This window comes from Hyperoodon ampullatus, assembly GCF_949752795.1.
Source record: "Hyperoodon ampullatus genome assembly, chromosome: 17".
In the NCBI taxonomy this organism is placed as follows: domain Eukaryota; kingdom Metazoa; phylum Chordata; class Mammalia; order Artiodactyla; family Ziphiidae; genus Hyperoodon; species Hyperoodon ampullatus.
The window spans coordinates 8,119,757-8,140,669 of NC_136930.1; the positions used below are offsets into that span (position 1 = coordinate 8,119,757).

At 42.6% G+C, this 20,913-nt stretch overlaps 1 protein-coding gene across 5 annotated transcripts in view; it reads right to left on the bottom strand.

Annotated features, from left to right (window-relative positions):
- ASPH (aspartate beta-hydroxylase) overlaps window positions 1–20,007 on the bottom strand; it is a gene marked incomplete at its 3' end in the record, with an annotated part of 214,081 nt that extends 194,074 nt beyond the window's left edge. For 4 of the 5 annotated variants that reach the window (XM_079722785.1, XM_079722784.1, XM_079722787.1 and 1 more), the window contains exon 1: window positions 19,516–20,007. In XM_079722785.1, the coding sequence (XP_079578911.1) occupies window positions 19,516–19,630 (115 nt within the window). In that variant the 5' untranslated portion in view covers window positions 19,631–20,007. The remainder of the gene's footprint in view (window positions 1–19,515) is intronic. The other variant, XM_079722788.1, reaches the window with a different exon arrangement.
- Between the last annotated feature and the right edge of the window lie 906 nt (window positions 20,008–20,913).

Consider the following 20,913-nt stretch of genomic DNA (forward strand, 5'->3'; position numbering starts at 1 on the left):
CAGGCAAGTTCTGCTCACAGACCTCCATCTGCTGGCTGGACGTTTCCGCCGAATGCCCTGAGCTGTGCCTCCCGCTCACCTGGGAGTACAAGCCTAACTCCTCTGCAGCCTGCTGACGGGGGCGCAGGGAGGACTCCATGGGGGCCAGCGTCCCAGGGTGCTCACCCCTCCGACACCGGGCTAACACGACACCCTCGGCCCAGGGCCTCATCGGAAAGGCGCTCCCCACACCCCGCCGCCTCCACCCCCCACCCCCCCACCCCCGCAGTATGCAATCCCTACAATTCCGGATGCAGCCCGCCCTACACAGGGCGGGACGTTCCCCTCCCTCACCGGGCCGCCGATTACACTCCCGTGCAAGGGGAGTCCTTGTCAGACACATCAAGCGGGTAGCACCCTCTGAGACCGCGAGCGATGAAAAAACCCAACCCCAACAAAACAAAACACTAAGCCTTCTGGAAAATACACCGACTGCTTCAAGCCTGTCCCAGCTTATCCTCAGCAAGCAGTTCATTTTGCAGAAGTGTGCAACCATGTCAAAGTCCGCCTTCCCAGCCAGGCTGCCTGCGTGGTGTCTCTTTCCCTCCCGGGACTAACCGCCCTCACCTCTGTGCCACACACTACTTTAAGAGACATTAACTGGGCCGGACGCTCTGAAAACTGACATCAACCCATGAAATCAGCGCTCTGTGGGTCCAGTGCTGCAGTCAGCTGTGATCCACACTCTGTCACAAGACAGATGCTTTACCATCCGAGGCCCAGGGGGATTCTCAGAGATGGTGTTGAACACCTTGGTGAAGTCAGGAAAAGTTACAAGATTGTATCCTGATCACTTGTCCAGAAAGCTTATCAAAATGCACAGTGAGAACCTACACTTAGTAAACCTGCAGTGTCTTTTCTATACACTGAAAAATAAAATCTTTGCTTCTTTTTTTTTAAACATCTTTATTGGAGTGTAATTGCTTTACAATGGTGTGTTAGTTTCTGCTTTATAACAAAGTGAATCGGCTATACATATACATATATGCCCATATCTCCTCCCTCTTGCATCTTCCTCCCTCCCACCCTAAAATTTTTAATTCTAGAATTTGCCTAGGATTGTCATGAGACATCAGTTTAGAGTTGCCCTGAATCTACTTTTCTTTCTTTAATACAAATGGGCCATTTGTCCCTTGAGTGTCTTTGTCACCTCTTCTAATTTCCGTGATTCCACAGAGTTTAACTGCCCAGAAGACGCTAGCTGGGGCTGTAGTTTTGAGAGTCCTGAAAAGCCTTAGCTGGTTCGCATTTAAGTCTTCCTTTCCCTGCTCCCTGAACCACGCACACTTCGTTCATCGGAGTATTTACTGCTCTGCAGCCCACGAGGCAGTGACCTTCCCAGAGGCTGGTGTTAGGTTTCACTGATGTATCCCCTTCCCACGGAGCACAGGACCCGGGACATAGTAAAACTCATTAACTTCACTGGACAATTTACATGGTATTCCCACAAAAAAACAATGCAAATATAAATATTTGGGGGGCCATCTAGACGGTAAAGCAAATATAACATATATGGAGTATTCTGAAAACAAAACTGGACCACAGTCTGGCTCTGGGTGAGGGACAGGAATGGCCAGGGCAGGTCCAGCTAGAACCTCATCGGCTTCGTCGACTCGGCTGCCCTGCCCCACACCCCAAGTCTGTCCCTTTCCTCCCAATCCTGCCCCAGTTCAAAACCACAGTGACGGTCAATGTCGCCACCTGTTCTGTTCAGGTGCCCCTAACTCGGCTCTCACTGACTCAGTTTTACCCTAACCTCCCTCCCTGACCCCTGCCTCAGCTCCAGCTTCACCAAACTCACAACCTCCCTCTCTGGCTGAGGTCACCGGGAACAAAAGTCACCATACACCCCGCTTGCGATCCTGCGCTCAGGCTGCACTGCAGCAAACTGTTGCAAATGCTGGTCTCTTGGCTGTGTTCCAGAATAACCCAGCTAGGCTGCTGCCAAAGTTCCTAGGAGTATGACCCAATGAAATCTGACCGGCTAAAAAGGCTGAAGTCTCAAAGCTTTATGCCAGTTCCCGAGAAGCTAATGTTCAGGCAGAAAGCACAGGTATGCTTTTTTTTGTTTTTTTTAAACATCTTTATTGGAGTATAATTGCTTTACAATGGTGTGATAGTTTCTGCTTTATAACAAAGTGAATCAGCTATACAGCATAGGTATGTTTTACAGGTGCTGTCCTGACTGGGGTCCCTTCCCTAGCAGTGGCTAAATATTTGTAATACCATCTTGGATAAAAGTCTTGTTCTAAATAGAACATTCTGCTCAACATGTAAGTCGGATCATCAGAATAAGCTTCTCTCAGCTTTATAAGCTAATGTAAAGATTTTAAGACACAAAGTAATCAAAATCACAGGATGGTAAATTTTAAAAGGCTTCCACAGTTTTCTCCATGCACCTGAATATGCATTCATTCGACAAATACTCTTGAAATCCCTGCCCTGCACTAGAGCAATGAACAAGAGAGGCCACTTAGCTTACAGTCCAGTGGAGGAGAAAAACAAATAAAAATAAATTAAAAATTCATTTTGGTAAGTACTATATTAGGGTAAAAGAGTATATGGATGCAAGAGGGAGGAGATATGGGCATATATGTATATGTCTAGCTGATTCACTTTGTTATTAAGCAGAAACTAGCACACCATTGTAAAGCAATTATACTCCAATAAAAATGTTAAAAAGAAAAGAGTATATGGGACAATGTGGATGAAAATAATCACTTGGGAAGAACCATCCTCTTGAATTTAAAGATATACAGCATTTCGAGGGACAATCTTCTTTATAAATGTTAGCATTGTTCATATTTTTTTATTTTTTAATTGAAATTGACAAACTTTAATCTTAAGTCAAGAAGGAAATATTGATAATTCTTACAAAAGAATTTTAAAAGTCAAAACCGAAAAATAAAGGGAACAAAAACTTAGCAGTATTTCGGTATTCACATAAATAATTTTAGTCTATGTATGAGTCATATTTAAGAATAAAGTGAGGGGAAATCAAAATCTTGCAAAGTAAGCAGAGCTTTTCTAATTTCACAAAATTCAGAACAAATAAATGCCTGCTTTGGTCCAACCCTCCTCCCAATCAGAGTGTACAAACTCTGAATGCTTCCTACTGGCCTAAGTACTACAATGTTGAAACTACCAGCAAGGACTTGATCGATTTAAACAATTCTCCACATCTTAATAATTTTTATTTCTTTAGCTCCAACACTTATAAACATCAAGAGGACTTCGTGATCTGTCTTATGGCCCATACCATAAACCTAAAAAAAAAAAAATCCACCTACACAACACATAATTTTGGAGCACTTATTACATTCAAGGCAGTGTAGGAGACACAAAAACACAGCCTATATACTCTCAGTGCCCTTTTGATCTATGAGAGGGAAGTAAGACTTTTCCCTGTATTTGTTCATTCTAATATTTACTGAGCACCTACTACACCCAATCATTTAAGCCTTGGAGATAAAAAGAAAACGAAACATGGTGTTTACCTACACCAAACATTAGGAGTAACTCTCCCAACCCTAACAATTACTCTAGACCAGGGTGAGTAAACTGTGACCCACCTCCTATTTTCGTATGAACCAGGAGCTAAGAATGGTTTTCACTTCTTAAATCAGTTGAAAAGAAATCAAAACAAAAATGTAATAACATGATCACGTGACCACAACGCTGCCCCCTGATCAGAACAACTGTGGCAACCCCTCGGCAGCCAGCGATGGTGAGACAGGTAGGACTGAGCCGAGGAGCCCTGCTCTAAGCAAAAGAGAAAAAGCCCCCTTCTTCTGCTGAAAGTGAACAGGGAAGCAAGCAATGCCAACGGCCACCGGCTGCAATCCTGAATCCCGGAGGAGCCAGCCTCAGGAGGGCAGACACCTGCACTGAGAGGGCACGTGCCCTGAGGACATTTTGAGCCACTGATCCTACCACATTTGGTATGATCACATCACATCTTTTCAAATGAAACCAATTCCTAAACTCTTTACGGGAGTTTGCGCCTGATGTCTGTTCCTAACACAGAGCTGCCCTTACAATCAAGCAAGAATGAAAGAAAACAGATCACCACGGTACAAAAGAAAATGTCTGTTTTGGTCGTGGTGGTATCACCCATACAGAATAAGTGTAGTTAGGAAACGCTTACTAGGTGTCACTTTGCAGCCGATCTTCATAAGTATGATATGAGTAGTATTATCTCCATTTGAAAGATGGAGAACTATCTAGATGCTTCGAGAGGTTTGTTGACGTACTAAAGGTTAAAACTGAGGGGCGGCGCTAGTACTTGGGTCCAGTTCAGTCTGATATTTTGTTGTCAGTGATTGGGTCACACTTTCATCTGCTGAAGGAACCCGTGAATCAATGAGGATGCTGAAACAGTTGACTGCAGAGGGCGCTACAGAAGCTCGTGCTGGGGGAGGGGGAAGTGGGTTGCAAAACCCAGTCTCTGGGGAGACGATGAAGGGAGAGTAAGAACTGATGGAGGAGATGCATCTTGAAGGACGTACAGGAGCCACATAGGGAAAGAGAAAGAGAGGAGCTGCCACGGGAGAAACAGCAAGTGCACATGCAGAGAGCAATTAAATATGGCTTAATTAATATAAATATAAAGAGAGCAAGGCTGAGAATGGCGAGAGAGGGTAAGAGAGGCAAGACCGTGAAGTGCCTCCTAGATGGTGCTAAGAAATCTAAACTACACCTTGAGTACCCGGGGGAACTACTCAAGGTTTTCAAATAAGGAAGGGACATGATCTAACTTCCTATTAATGGAGAGGACAATGACAGAAGGATGAAATAGGACCAGTTGTGAGTAATCTAAGCAACAACTACCGAGATCTAAAACATTCAACTAAAGGAGCTCTGGAGTCAGAATTGGGATCTTGACTCCAGCTCCGATGTTTACGAGCTCCATGATCTTCGGCAAACTGATCTAAGCTTCCATTTCTTCATCGACAAAAAGGGAATTTAGAGGATTACTGTGAGAATTCAGTGCTGACATATAAAGAAGTACACAGTGTCTGACACATAGTTAGCAGTCAGTAACAGGTGCTATGTTTTTCCTCTGTCACTACTGTTATTAAGTGGAGAGTGTGTGGCATGGGATTAGAACCGTGCCAAGCAAAGAATCCTCGGGAAGGCTATCCTGCAGGGAGCAGATAAAGAAAAGAAACAAGAAGAGCCCAGTGGATTTGGAACGACTCTCTGCTGATTCCAGAAAGACCTGAAGGAGAGAAGGCAAGGAGCCGTACTACTCATTCGCAGTATCTGGCTGGTTAGAGGAGGGAGAGTACAAGATCTTTGTGTCTTCTGTTTTGTTTTTCATTTAAGGAGAAAAACTAACGAAAGAAGGGGGTCCAGGCTGTGGGAGGGGATGGCGGAGAGTTCTCAGGGAGAAGGTAAGTGACGGTTCAGGTCTCTGAGAAAGTGGTGTCCACTAAGGGTCCTCGAGAGAGACCCAGGACTCCGACCATAGCCTTGGCTTCCCTCTTAGGTGGGTGGGGGCTGAAGGTCCAGGAGAGCTGTGACTGCCAAGATTTTAAATCCTAACTGTGGTGCTGGCTCATCTTCACTCACCCACCACCCCGCTGGGCTGGCTCCTCAGTCTGAAGAAAGAAAAGGAGCTTTACTGAACTACGCATTCAAGACCTACTTCAGTTGGTGGCTACTTTCACGCCCAAAGCAGAGCAACAGCTTGCTGAGATTCTCAACTGGACTGGCTTTTGCAGCCACCATAGGTCCTAGACCGTGTCTGCTCATCAGCCTCACGTCAGTTGCCCCCCCAATGCCATGCAACTCAAAGGCCAACCCCACCCACCAATGAAGCGACGAGTACTCCTCAGGATGTCCTGTGGTTTCCCTGCACAACGGGAGGAAGCCACATGCCAGAACTGAATGGAAAGTAGTAGGTCCTGAGCTCAGAAAGTTGAATAGCTGGGGCTGAAAACACTGGTAAACATCAGCTAAGAAACCACAGAGAGCCTGCAAGGCATTGTTGAGGGGCCAGGGAGAGGGAAGGTCTTGAATGTGCGTAATTTATTCCAAATCAGTACTTACTTAAGCTGGTGAGCAGCGCTCTGTCTTACTCAATCTCATTCTATCCTTATTCATCATCTCAAATGTCTCACCGAGCACAAGACCATTCCAACAGCTGAATTATTAACACAAATACTGCACTACCTCTAGAAGAAAAAATAAATACAAGTTGCTTATAAGCTTTGCACCTTCACATACATTAATTTCACCTTAAAAATGTCCTACTCTACATAACCTTACAGAGCAAAAGGATAATTCTGTTTCACACATAAATCTACTAGTACCACAGAGGTCATCAGTAACTGTATCTTAGACCTATGTCAGCCCTCAAGGCCTCCAAGTGTATTTACTGGTTAACAACTAAATAGACAGAGTAACTAAAACCCATAAAATAATCAAATAAATCTGAAAGTGCCAGAAAATAGAGAGTGCAGACATAGGTCTACAATTATATTGTCATATGGTTTTTGACAAAGGCACCAAAAGCAATCCGATGATGAAAGCCAAGTCTTTTCAACAAATGGTGCCATAACAACGGGATACCATAGGGAAAAACAAAAAACTAATCCAAAATTGACTTGGGATGGATCATAGACCTAAACACTAAAACTACAAAATTTCTAGAAGAAAATATGGGAGGATAGCTTTGTGACTTGGGAATAGGAAAAGCTTATTAGACAAGATACAGAAAACAAAACCATAAAAAAAAATCAACATTAAAAATACTCGCTCTTCAAAATATTTTATTGAAAAAAGGAAAAGGCAAGCTATAGACTGGGAAAAATATTTGCAATATATATACCTGAAAAAACTTCTACCTAGAATATATAAAAATTCCAGCTCAATAACAAAAGGACAGAAAAGCAATAAAAATGGGCAAAAAAACCTAAACAGAAACTTCACAAAGGAAGATAACAATGTATATGGCCAATAAGCACAGGAAAAAGTACATGACATCATAGTCATCAGGGAAAGACAATTTTAAACTACAATGAGAAGCCACTGAACACCCACCAGAATGGCTAAAATTAAGAAGACTGACAACCCCAAATGTTGGTAGATATAGAACAACTAAAACTCCCACACAGTGTTGGTAAGAGTTAAATTAAATTGTAAAACCACTCTGGAAACACTTTGGCAGGTTTTTATTTTTATTTTTTTAATAAAACTAAATATACACCTACCCTATAACCCATTAATTCCTCTCCTGGGTATTTGCTCAAGAGAAATGAAGAAATATGTCCACCAAAAAAAGAAAAAATACATCTCCAATATTACAATATTCATAGACTTTTCTTCATATTAGTCCAAACTAGGAAAAGGTCAAGTGTACATCAATAAAAGAATGGATCGCACGTTGTGCTATGGTCACACAATGAACTACTTGGCAATGAAAAGGAACAAGGCACTCATACCAGCAACATGGATGAGCCTCAAAAATATGCTGAGTCAAAGAAGGCTTACACAAAAAGTACTTACAAAATGAAGTTCTAGAACAGACAATACCAATCTACAGTGAGAAAAGTTAGCACAATGGTTGCTTGCTTGCCTTTGAGGGCTGAGGTGGTAGCAATGAAGAGGGTTGAGAGAATTTCCTGGAATCATGGAAATATTCTTCATCTTAGGTTGGGTTACACAGATGTATACATTTACACAGACTCCTCAAATCATACACTAAGATTTGTGCAATTTACTGTATGATAATATTACCTCAGTGGGGGAAGGGGGCAGGGGACCATAACAAATGTTGAGCTCTGATAACAGGCATGCATACATGTTGAGGAATGAGGTATACTGATGTCTACATCTTACTTTGAAATGCATGAAAGAATAGATTAATTGATGAGTATGATATAAAGCAAATATATGAAATGTTAACCACTGTAAAATCTGGATGGGATCATCATACAATTCTTTTAGCTTTGGTGTATATTTTTAATTTTTCCTAATAAAATGTTAGTTTAAAAAAACATAAAGTAATAAAGTACTTAGGTTAAATCTAATAAAAGAGGCATATCACTTTTGGATAAAATTATAACAATTCATTGTAAGACTGAAATAAGTAGGAAGTTACACTATGTTCATGTACAGGAAGACTCTATTATAAATGTGTATTTGTCCCAAACTGTTCTATAAATTCAATACAATCCCAGTCAAAATCCTGAAATTTTCTCATGACAATTAACTCTGAGCAGATTCTAAAAGGACACAGGCAAGGAAATTTCCAAAAACATCTAGGATAATGATGAAAAAGACAGGGCACAAGGACTTGCCCAATTCCACATGCCAGGAACAAAACAGAGCCACAGGTATCTACACACAAGAGGTGATACAGCAGATTAGTGTAGAAAGAAGACACGTCAATTAATGGTACAGGAAATTTTCATTATCCATTCTTTAAAAATATTGAATCCGATCCCTACCTCACAATACATGCAATAATATCTACACCCCATAGTTTAGACACCTAAACGTGAAAGGCAAAATTTAAGATATTTTATAGAAATAAGTAGAAAATGTTTTATGATCTGTTAGAAAAGATGTCTTAAATAAAGCACAAACCATAAAGTAGAAAATAGAAAAATGCTATTATCCATATATTAAAAATCTAAAAATTCTGTTCAACAAAATATACCACAGAAAATGACAATGTGAAGAATCACAGACTGGAAGAAGCCCTTTATCACACAATCAGATGGTTCAGGATAAAGAAAGAAATTCTACAAATCAAAAATTAAAATTAAAAAACCTAAAAAATATAGGTTATATGTAAACAATTCACAGAAAAGGAAACTCAAATAGTTATCCTCACTGGTAACCTCACTGGTGACGAGGTAAATGCAAGTTTAAAACACAAAATGCTACTTCACACCCACTAAAAACTGGCAATAGCAATATTAAAGGTTACTGAGCGTTGGTAATATGGTTGCACCATACAGGTAGCTATATTCACGGGGGGTGGGAGTGTAAACTGATATAACCATTTTGGGGTGAAAAAAGGGTAATACCTAGTAAAGTTTAATATGTGTATTTTCTATGACCCAACAATTCCAATCTTAAATTATGCTCTAGAACAGGGGTCCCCAAACCCTGGGGGTCACAGACCAGTACTGGTCCGTGGCCTGTTTTACGACCGCTCCCCATCGCTCAAGTTACTGCCTGAGCTCCGCCTCCTGTCAGATCAGCGGTGACTGTGAACTGCGCAGGCGAGGGATCTCGGTCACAGGCTCCTTATGAGAATCTAACGCCTGATGATCTGAGGCAGAGCTGAGGCGGTGATGCTGGCGCTGGGGAGCGGCTGCAAATACAGATTATCATTAGCAGAGAGGTTTGACTGCACAGAGACCATAATAAATCAACTGCTCGCAGATTCATATCAAAACCCTATCAGTGGGCTTCCCTGCTGGCACAGTGGTTGAGAATCCGCCTGCCAATGCAGCGGACATGGGTTTGAGCCCTGGTCCAGGAAGATCCCACATGCCGCAGAGCAACTAAGCCCGTGCGCCACAACTACTGAGCTTGTGCTCTAGAGCCTGCGAGCCACAACTACTGAAACCCACCCACCTAGAGCCCGTGCTCCGCAACAAGAGAAGCCACCGCAATGAGAAGCCCGCTCGCCGCAGCTAGAGAAAGACCGCGCACAGCAATGAAGACCCAATGCAGCCAATAATAAATAAGTAAATAAATAAATAAATTTATAAAAAAAAAAAAAAAACCCTATCAGTGAGTAACAAGTGACAATTAAGCCGCATCTGGTGGCAAGCTTTATAGTGGCAAGTGAGTTGATGTACTTCAACTGTACAGCTGCATCTGGTGGCAGGCTCTAAGTCAGAATCCGACACTTATTTTAGTCCGCACGTAGCCTGCCCGTTACTTTATTTACCGCTTCCATCCTCGCCTCTTTCCCACGCCGTGCACTTGTCTCAGTCACAGTTTTGGTAAGCCCACCAGCTAACCCTCGCCAAAATCAGTAAAAAACAAACGTCACTGGAGAACTTCTTTGAAAAGGGGGAAAGACCCAATGATGAGACAGCAGAAGACTCTAAGACTGCCAACAGAGAGAAAGCTGCATTTAAAAGAAAATACCAAGAGTCCTACTTAAATTACGGGTTCATTGCAACAGGTGATTCACATTCTCCAAGCCTGCTTTGTATAATACGTGGTGACCTGCTATCCAACGAAGCCATGAAACCTTCAGAACTGCTTCGCCAATGGAGACCAAGCACCGTGCATTAAAAGACAAGCCTCTGGAGTTTTTCAAAAGAAAAAAATGTGAACACGAAGAACGGAAGCAATTATTAACAGCCACTACTTCATGCTCTCAGCGTCTGCACAGAGAGCATCATTCTTAGCGGCTAACCGCACTGCTAAAGCTAAGAAGCCCTTTACTTTGGTGAAGAGTTGATCCTGCCTGCTGCTAAGGACGTTTGTCGTGAACTTTCAGGAAAGGCTGCAGTTCAACAGGTGGCACGTGTTCCTCTTTCAGCTAGCACCATAACTAGACGAATTGATGAAATAGCAGAGGATACTGAGACACAATTGTTCGAGAGGATTAATGAGTCACCGTGGTACGCAATCCAGGTTGACGAGTCTACTGATGTTGACAACAAGGCAACAATGCTTGATTTTGTATGATATATTTTTCAGGAGGATGTGCACGAGGACATGTTATGTGCACTTCTGTTGCTAACCAACACCACAGCTGCAGAACTACTCAAGTCTTTGAATGATTACATATCAGGAAAACTGAACTGGTCATTTTGTGTCGGTATATGCACAGACAGCGGCTGCCATGACTGGACGGCTTTCTGGTTTCACTACTCGGGTCAAAGAAGTAGCTTCTGAATGTGAGTCTACGCACTGTGTCATCCATAGAGAAATGTTGGCAGGCTGAAAAATGTCACCTGAACTTAACAACGTTTTGCAGGATGTGATTAAAATTATCAGCTCCATTAAAGTACATGCCCTTAACTGCACGTCTGTTTGCGCAGCTCTGTGAGGAGATGGACACAGAACACACACGTCTTCTCTTTTACACAGAAGTGACGTGGCTTTCTAAAGGTAGATCACTGGCCAGAGTTTCTGAGTTACGAGAGACACTCTAGAGATTTCTTTTAGAAAAACAGTCACCACTGGCAGCACATTTCAGTGACACAGAATGGGTCGCAAAACTTGCTTACTTGTGTGACATATTCCACCTGCTCAACGGACTCAATCTGTCACTTCAGGGGAGAAAGACAACTGTGCTCAAGTTGGCAGATAAAGTGGCTGCATTCAAAGCCAAACTGGAATTATAGGGGCGACGAGTGAACGATGGGATTTTTGACATGTTTCAAACATCAGCAGAGATTTTGAAAGAGACTGAGCCAGGGCCTTCTTTCTTCCAGCTGGTGTATGATCCCCTATCTCAGCTTTCAAAAGACTTTGAGCATTACTTCCCAACCACAAAAGACCCCCGAACTGGGAAGGAATGGATCCGCATCCCCTTTGTGAATAAGCCAGGTGAACAGACTTCCATGCTAGAAGAGGATCAACTGCTTGAGATCACAAATGATGGTGGCCTTAAAGGTATGTTTGAGACAACTTCAAATCTCCATACGTCTGGATTAAAGTCAAGACGGAATATCCTGAGATTGCCACGTAAGCACTGAAAAGCACGCTTCCATTTCCAGTGTCCTATCTTTGTGCAGAACGGTTTTCTGCAGTGACAGAGACCAAAACGAGATCACGGAGTAGACTAGACACAAGCAACACACTTCAGGTGTCACTGTCTCCCGTCACCCCTGATGGGACCATCTAGTTGTGAGAAAACAAGCTCAGGGCTCCCACTGATTCTGCATTATGGTGAGTTGTATAATTATCTCATTATATATTACAATGTAATAATGATAGAAATAAAGTGCAAAATAAATGTAACGTGCTTGAATCATCCCGAAACCATCCCCCTGCCCCCGCACCGAGTGTCTGTGGAAATTGTCTTCCATGAAACCGGTCCCTGGTGCCAAAAAGGTTGGGGACCGCTGCTCTAGAAAAACACTTAGACATGTATAGGATGGATAGCTCTAAGAGTGTCCAGAGCAGCAGTTTTTGAAAGAGCTCTAAGAGTGTTAAGGGCAGCAGTTTTTGAAAGAAGAAAAATGAAAACAAAGTGGTCTTGGACTCCAAAATGGCTAAAGAAAAAGTAGCACATTCATACAGTGAAGAACTATATATATGAAAACAAACAGCCAGTTTGGTACAATCTCAAACAGTGTCGAATTAATGTGCCAAGTGTGAACCTATTCATAAAACTTTTAACATGTGCTAAACAAGTGTATATGTATGTATGTATATATGTATATATTTATGTTTCTATACATAGGGATATAGATATACTTCCTAAGCAATTTTCGTATATATGGCATTTAACAGCAGATATATTTTATGCAAATGGATATACAATATATAATATGCAACATAACATTACACAACATATATTACATATTGCAAAGAAATGCATGACAATGATTATCACAAAATATTTAAGAGCGGTTGGAAAGGGATAATACAGGACAGGAGAAACCAAGAATTTGCTAACATTTTACTTCCTCATCTGTATGGTGGATACGTGGTAACCACTGCATTGCTCTTTATATCTCTGTAAACGTCTTAATATGTAATATTTCAAATAGATACAGTTTTAAAGAACAGCACATAGAAATATTTGTATTCTGAAAGTTAGAGAGATGGCACGCTACCAAAAAGCAAAAAGCATGAAACAATTTATAAATACTTTATAAAATTCAGTAAATGACAGCCATCTTATTCAAATTGACTTGATTCAAAGAATGGATACGTTAAATGTTAGGTATTCTTTCAATAAACACTCACAACACAGATTTTTATTTTCATGTAAGGGAAAGAAATTAACTTCTAAATAAAATTTACCTGTGAACCTAAGACCAATCAAAGATTTTCCAGGAGACCAATTCAGGAAAACTGAATTAAAACAGTGTGAAAGACAGCGTGAGAAACTGTATATTAGCAATATAATAAACAAGAACCAGAAGTTAGAGACAGAAGAGAACAACAAGACAGCACCGAGTCTGCACTAGGGAATGACAGCAAAGGCTGTGAAACCTATATAAGATATGAGAAATGGCAGCTATACAATACTGGTGATAGAGTAAAATTATTTTCTCAAGTCATATTTTCTTACTCAAAATTAAGACTGTTGCTTGCTGGCTTCCACACAGAATGAGTCACAGGGTTAAATCGGTAGGAACACATGCAGGAGAGAAACGCTGGCACCTCTCCAAGTACAGCAATAATGGTTTCCACTCTAACCAGACACCCTCCCGCCCACCACCCCCAGTCCCACCTGCGTTAGAGCACAGAGAGCCTCTACGGCACATGAGAGCAGTCGTACTACAGCCAGAACGACTAGGCAAGCCACCCGGAACTCGCAGGGGCCAAAGCACAGCCCCGGTCCTTCCAAAGATCTTCTGTGACTATCTTTTCTAAAGATTTATTCACCAAGTAAAAATGCTGGAGAGGGTGTGGAGAAAAGGGAACCCTCTTGCACTCTTGGTGGGAATGTAATTGATACAGCCACTATGGAGAAGCGTATGGAGGTTCCTTAAAAAACTACAAATAGAACTACCATATGACCCAGCAATCCCACTACTGGGCATATACCCTGAGAAAACCATAATTCAAAAAGAGTCATGTACCACAATGTTCATTGCAGCTCTATTTACAAGAGCCAGGACATGGAAGCAACCTAAGTGTCCATCATCAGATGAATGGATAAAGAAGATGTGGCACATATATGCAATGGAATATTACTCAGCCATAAAAAGAAACAAAATTGAGTTATTTGTAGTGAGGTGGATGGACCCAGAGTCTGTCATACAGAGTGAAGTAAGCCGGAAAGAGAAAAACAAACACCATATGCTAACACATATATATGGAATCTAAAAAAAAAAAAAAAAAAGGTTGGTTCTGAAGCACCTAGGGGCAAGACAGGAATAAAGACGCAGACATAGAGAATGGACTTGAGGACACAGGGAGGGGGAAGGGTAAGCTGGGACAAAGTGAGAGAGTGGCATGGACATACATACACTACCAAATGTAAAATAGATAGCTAGTGGGAAGCAGCCGCATAGCACAGGGAGATTAGCACAGGGAGATCAGCTCGGTGCTTTGTGACCACCTAGAGGGGTGGGATAGGGAGGGTGGGAGGGAGGGAGACGCAAGAGGGGAGAGATATGGGGACATATGTATATGTGTAACTGATTCACTTTGTTATAAAGCAGAAACTAACACACCATTGTAAAGCAATTATACTCCAATAAAGACGTAAAAAAAAAGATTTATTCACCAAGTAAGCTCAAAATTTCCTTTGAGTCTAACAGGTTATCTACAGCAAATCTGTCCTCAGGTGTCATCAATCTGATGAGAACTAAATTACACTCACTGATTTGCCATTAAAAGATAGCCCCATCAGCCAGAGGTAAACAAGACACACCCTTGAAAAACAAATATTAAATGCAGACCAAATGCCTGAAGCACTCTCATTAAAAAATAATAACGACTGATGAGGAAATACCTTGGCTCCCAGCACTACCAGGAAGTGAAATGGCTAAAGCGCTCGCCTCTGGAATAGGTGCCCCTACAGTGGCACACAGAGATGAAGAGAAGGAAGAAATGAACATCCTAACAGGCACGGATGCTGGGGCAGCAGATACTGAAACACAAGAGCCAGCCTGAGCACACTCACGTCTCCTGACAGATGGCTGAGGCTTTCCCCAGAGATCTGGGTAAACTGCGAAAGGGTTCTATGTACATACAGGATTTATTAAAGGGAAGTGAATTTTAAAATGTTCTGTATCTTAGTACAGAATGAAGTCAAACCATGTGGGAGATGCAGAAGTACCCAAGACATAAACTAAGTTGCATATTTTCATGATATTAAAACAGTGCGCACGAGTAGCATCAAAAGATTGAAATATATCTGAGCTCCAGTAACACAAGACAACACAGATCTGGGAGGGGTTAGAGGGTAAATCAGCAACTTGAAGGGTGATGTGCAGATGGGATACTTACACCCGCAGAGGAAGGCAGAAATGTGTCAAGTGATACTCAGAGCCCAGTACAAACATGCCCTCTAGAACATCCACTTCACTTAAACAGATGCTACACAATATAACAGAAAATGATTTGTTTAAATAAATCCTAAAACAGTTTCAAGCATGCAGTAGCCTGCTTCGCTCTACAGCCTTATATATTCTCCAAAATTTTATACTCACCTTTACCATTAGAGGTACTTTAATGAAAAATCTGAGGAACAGGAAGGCATGTAAAATTGATTTTAGGGCTATCACAACTCTGAATAATTCTTTCCGTTGGAGACCAGGATTAGAAATTTTGAGTGACCTGCCACACGGTTCTTAAATGGATACGAATCCAGGTCATCAGACTTTCCCAAACTACATTGCATTGTTTTTCTGGAGAAAATAAGGTTTATTCTACTGGGATCAGAGAACGCAGGGGCTAAATTTCCAATACTAACTAAAAATAGAGTGGACAGCCCACATGATCCTTTATCCAACGTACCCTGTTGGTAATCTGCTGAAAATCAGAACTGCTCATTTCCTAGTAATCTCTCTGAGACACACGATTTTAGAGCAAAGCTAAAGTATGGAACTCTCCTTTTACTTCCTAAGCCAAAAACAGGTTGTGAAAATTGTGTTCAAGAATTCCCTCAGAACATTTTTTAGCCCTTGGTTTCATACAATCTGGCCAGGTGGTCAAAACGCTGTTCATCTGAACACAAAACAGCACACAGTTCTTACAGTGGAAGAATTATGGTGCTCCTATGTTTTCATTCTAGAATGGCTAGTGGAGGATTAAACAACTGGCCCTAACTGACATTCTCTGGCTAAAGAAAGGGAATTTCACTAAGGCCTCCTCATTCACGGCAGCCATCAGCAATGTATTGTATCTGTTAATTACTAAGTAGTCTAAGAAATGCTGAAAGGAAAAAGGAAGGCAAAGAATTGTGATTAACACCCATCAAATATCTGCAAATGTATAAATTTTACAGTCTATCAATGCACTGAATTCTGAATACAGTAAGCCTAAAGAAATAAGACTGCTAGGGGCCAACTCTTACTCCTAAATCCAAAACCTTTTGTTAGAGATTTTTTAGAGAATTAAACAGCAGTGGCTGAGCATTTTGTAAGTAGATGTCCATCAATGGTTTTGAGTATGTACAGGGCTGATTAAATTTTAAAAACTAGTTGGTGTTACATAACCTGAAGCTTCAAATTGAAAGAGGAAAAATTGTTCTACAGTGACACCTACCGGTAAAGCATGATGTAGTAGCACGACACTATTAGACAAAATAAACAGTCAGATGTTTCCACTCCTGTAGCAAGTTAGAAGCTACAGGGAAAGACTGATTGATACTCCAAAGGGAAAAGCTAAACAAAAACATTATACATACCAGTGTTTGTAACTACAAAATAAGTCCCAAAGCACATCATTATTCTTTTTAACCAAGATTTTCAAATCAATAAATCTGAAAGAGGTTTCCCTGGGCCTCAACTGGCCATGCAAGTCAAGATTTTATATGCAAGTTAAAATGTCCAATTTACTCATGTTTCTTATATATTTTAAAGAATAAAACTGGAAAAGGTAAAACTGAGCTCTGCAAAAAACTAGACATTTAATGTTCTCAATTTAAGTTGAAGAGTTAAACAAAAAACAGACACCTGCTTTAAAAATCCAAGTGTTATGTAAATCCCCAAAGTCACAGTTTCAAAGCACTTTTGAAAAAAATGACCACCAACATAAACAGAAGTCCAGATAATCACATTTTCCCTAAAATGCATGCTTCAAAGGACTGGGTCCTTTTTCCACTGTACTTTCATGCACAAATTTAAGAAATAATAATGTTTAATGTGACCAACGTCATCATCAACTTCAAACTCTCAATACAAAACATCTCAAAAAACACACTATTTCAGCCCATGTACTTCTTCTCAAACTAAGATTTTCAAATATACTGTTTCACACATAATTTTAGTAAAAGAAAAGTTAATCAGTGTTATGACAAAAAGAATACTTTTCTTAAATAACTAGGTGTAATATGCCACAGAGAACCAGAAGGAAACTTAAAAGATAATCTACTTTAAGATTTCCATAAAATCTTATAAAATTAGAGAACCTAAAGTCCAGTACTATAATATAATGATCGAATAAGAGAAAACCTGGGTTTAGTCTTGGATTAACTAGTTGGGTTTCCAAGAAGTACATAACCTTTAATGAGCCAGACAAGCTTTCTGGGCCTCACGGTAACACCACAGCTAAAATTTCTTCAGCTTCTATGATTTCCCCAGCACATGGGATTGACCTGGGCATCAATGTCTACACATCAGTGACCCAATAAACACAGCAACAAAAGAGAAGTGGCTCGATCTTTCCGGTATACCCTACTATAAGAAACCAATATAAAAAGAATCAAACTTTCACACTGCAGTGTAACTGCTTACAACTGAGAGAATCCTCCTCACCATCTTCAGTGCCTTCTACCTGGCACACAGTGAGAACTCACCATTTACTCAAAAAGCAGCTGCGGAAAAAGAATGCTCATTATGTAACACGCAACACTCCAATACCAACTCTCTGTTTGGGGATTTTTCTGGTAATAGATACTTCTCTCTTTTACATGTTCTCTTTTATACACTATGTCTGTTTCATGACAATTATAGAATCGATGTGTAAAATACTTAAAAGGCTGTAGGTCCTCAAATACAGACAGAACTTGCTCTAAAATGCCTGAATATGAAAGTTGGAATATATTCATTTAGGTCCTAACATTTCCTAAATGTATTACCTACCTGTTAAAACTGGTTTCGTTCTTGAACCACTGGGGGTGGGAATATAATACACACTTCCTAATACTAATTCCCACCAACAACAGGCCATATAATGAAGCAACTGCTTCGGATATAGTTAACCCACTCTACCCACGACTGCAAAGGACAAAATGGAACAAAGATGTGCTTTCCTTGTAAACAGCTACAGAAAACTTTTGAAAACAATTAACATTAAAGTCTTGTTTATCAGCTTTCTCTGCTTGGTGCTTAAGCTGCCCAATGGGCTCTTCTCATTTAGAAACTTTAACAAGGGGAGCCAGAGCTGCCTGAGACAGTGCATCTACCCGTCTGCCTGTTTAAGTCAACTGACTGGCATTTAAGGGCAAGTGGCAAAGGAACACAAACTTTTACTTACGCCAGAGGTAAATTAACATGCTTGTTTTCAAATTCAAACTGTACTTTTTCTCTGCAAATATTAGTTCTCAGAGTGTAAATTTATGCAATGATTTTAATTGCACTACCATTTAAATTTATTCATCCACTAATGAAATAATGTATTGAGCAACTATTAAGGGCCAGACCCACTCTAGGAATTGGGAATAGGGGTGAACAAGAAGGAGTGAGTGAGACAGCAAGGCAATACATGTGAAAATAAATAATGTCGGATGGTGGTAAGTGCCATTTAAAAAACAGTTCTTTAAAGTATGACTATAGTATTCTGATTGACTTTCTTGATACATATAAATACATTACTTGTAGACCTCAGGAAACAAAGAATCTAAAATCATTTCAAAAAAGAAAGTTTACAGCTCACATTCAATACACATGTGTATTGCAGTTTCAATATCCTAAATATGAGTCAAAGGAAGTATAAAAGAAACCGAGAACCACTGAAATATGAGATGAAACAGATTTAAAACATCTGTTCTCCCTCTTTCCTGGATAAGCACATGGAAGAGAAAGGTGAATATCCAATAGATGTTTTTAAAAGACAAAGGGAAAAAACAGAGAAGCTCGCCCAGTATTCGCACCATAAGAAAGCTACATAAAAGCAAAAATATCTAAGATAATCTTCGAGAACATTCAGATCACTCCCACACACTCACCCCTGCAGCCCTCATAGAATATTCTCCTTTGAGTTGCTCTTAAAAGCTGCTGGTTTGGCAGGAACTTATTTTCTCTAACTTTGGCTCATTTCCAAACTCCCCAAAATATGCACGGCAAAGGTAAACAGTTTCTCTTACTCCCATCACCAATTACACGGCAAGCCAAGAAAGAGTAGATCAATACGATCTCCATCTCGGCTGCGCACTGCAGGTGAAGGATCCGCCGGGAAGGGGCTCCCCGGCGTGACCAACCCGAGGCCGCGGACCCCGCTCGGCCCGGCCCCTCCAGCCCGCCCGCCAGACCCACCGAGCGCGGCCTCCGCCCCGCGGCCAAATGAGGAACGACGCGGAGGATGGAGGGGACGCTCCGCGGCATCTGGGGCGGTGGACCCGCAGCGCCCGCCGCCCGGGCCCCATCCCCAGGGCCGGACCCGGACCCCGGACCCGGACCCCGGCCCCGTAGCGCCTCTGACCTTTCCGGGCCCCGGCGCTGCTGCTGCCGCCGCTGGTGCAGCTGCTCGGGCTGCTGGAACTGCTGCTGCTGCTGCTGTTGCCGCCGCCGCCCTTGGCATTCTTGCGCGGGGCCATGGCGCGCACCGCTGGAGCAGGCGAGGGGTGGGGGGGCTCCCTCAGGGCGTGGGGGACGCGGGCGGCGCGGGGCGCGCTGACTGCGGCGGACGCTGCAGCGGGTGCAGGCTGCGGCTTCTACAGCCGCACGGGTGTCTCGGCACCGCCCGCAGCGCCTCTGAGGACTTTGGCCCGCGTGCCTCCTGCGCGCGCCCGGCCCTCGCGTGCGCCGAGCCGGTGACTGCCCTCCCGACGCGAGAGCGCGCCGCTCTCCCGCCCCTAGGCCACGCCCCTTCTCGCCTGAGCCCCGCCCCCTCCCCGCCCGCGGAAAGCTGAGTGACGGGACATGAAGCCAATCACAAGGGTTCCTATGAGGGGGACGGAACCCGGCCGCGCTCCCCCACCCCCTACAGATTTAGGGCTGTTCTGGCGCGACGCAGCAGCCTGCGAGCGCGAGCTGCTTTCGACTTTCCAGTCTGTCCCGGTCCTTTGGAACGTGGCAGACGTGGAAGGCGAGAGGGCTCTCGCGAGCGTTGGCGGACCCTGTACGATCGGGATCGGGATCGGGATGGGGCGGGGCGCGGGGGCGGGACGGGCGACACGTGTGCAACGTCTGGACAGAGCCCACCTCCTCCTGGCCTTTCACCTGGAATTCTGTTCATGTCCCACGTCCCTGTGCACACAGACGCCAAGGGATGCAACACCCCTTCTTGCGAAAAAAATTGTATTTCGTCAGTATTAATGTTAGGACATTTCTGAAATGGTGATGTTAGGACTAATTAAATGCTTAAGCTATAAGCAGTTGATCTGTTCGGTTTTAAAGCAGGACTTCACACTTCGTTTGTGCCATCAACATTTTCAGACGATCTTAGTTAAGAGGTGCAAATGTAAATGTAAAGCAAAAATTCATTTTCTTGCCCTGCAGGGCACCCTCTGTCTGAAATCTCTCTCCTCCGAGCTACCGTCTACGTTTCTCTTCCCTTGATGTCGCCAACTGTGGGTCCCCCATGCAGTCGCAGATTTCCTGGGCCTTCAGCTGTTTCTGAATTCCACACACGGTCTTAAAAATATATGGGTCCCTGGATGAGCCAGACGGGGATTTGAGGTCAGGGACGTCGTCATCATCTTTTAGTGTCGCCAATTGCCAGCACAATGCCTGGTGCGTAACAGAGAAGCCAGACATGCTTGGTGATTTGATACGTTTCTGGTAACTGTTTAACACCTTGCCCCAATTCTTGACCATGTTTCCGAGCACCGCCTGGGAGTGTCTCGAGAGGGCGGAGGAACTAGAGACATGGTTGCAG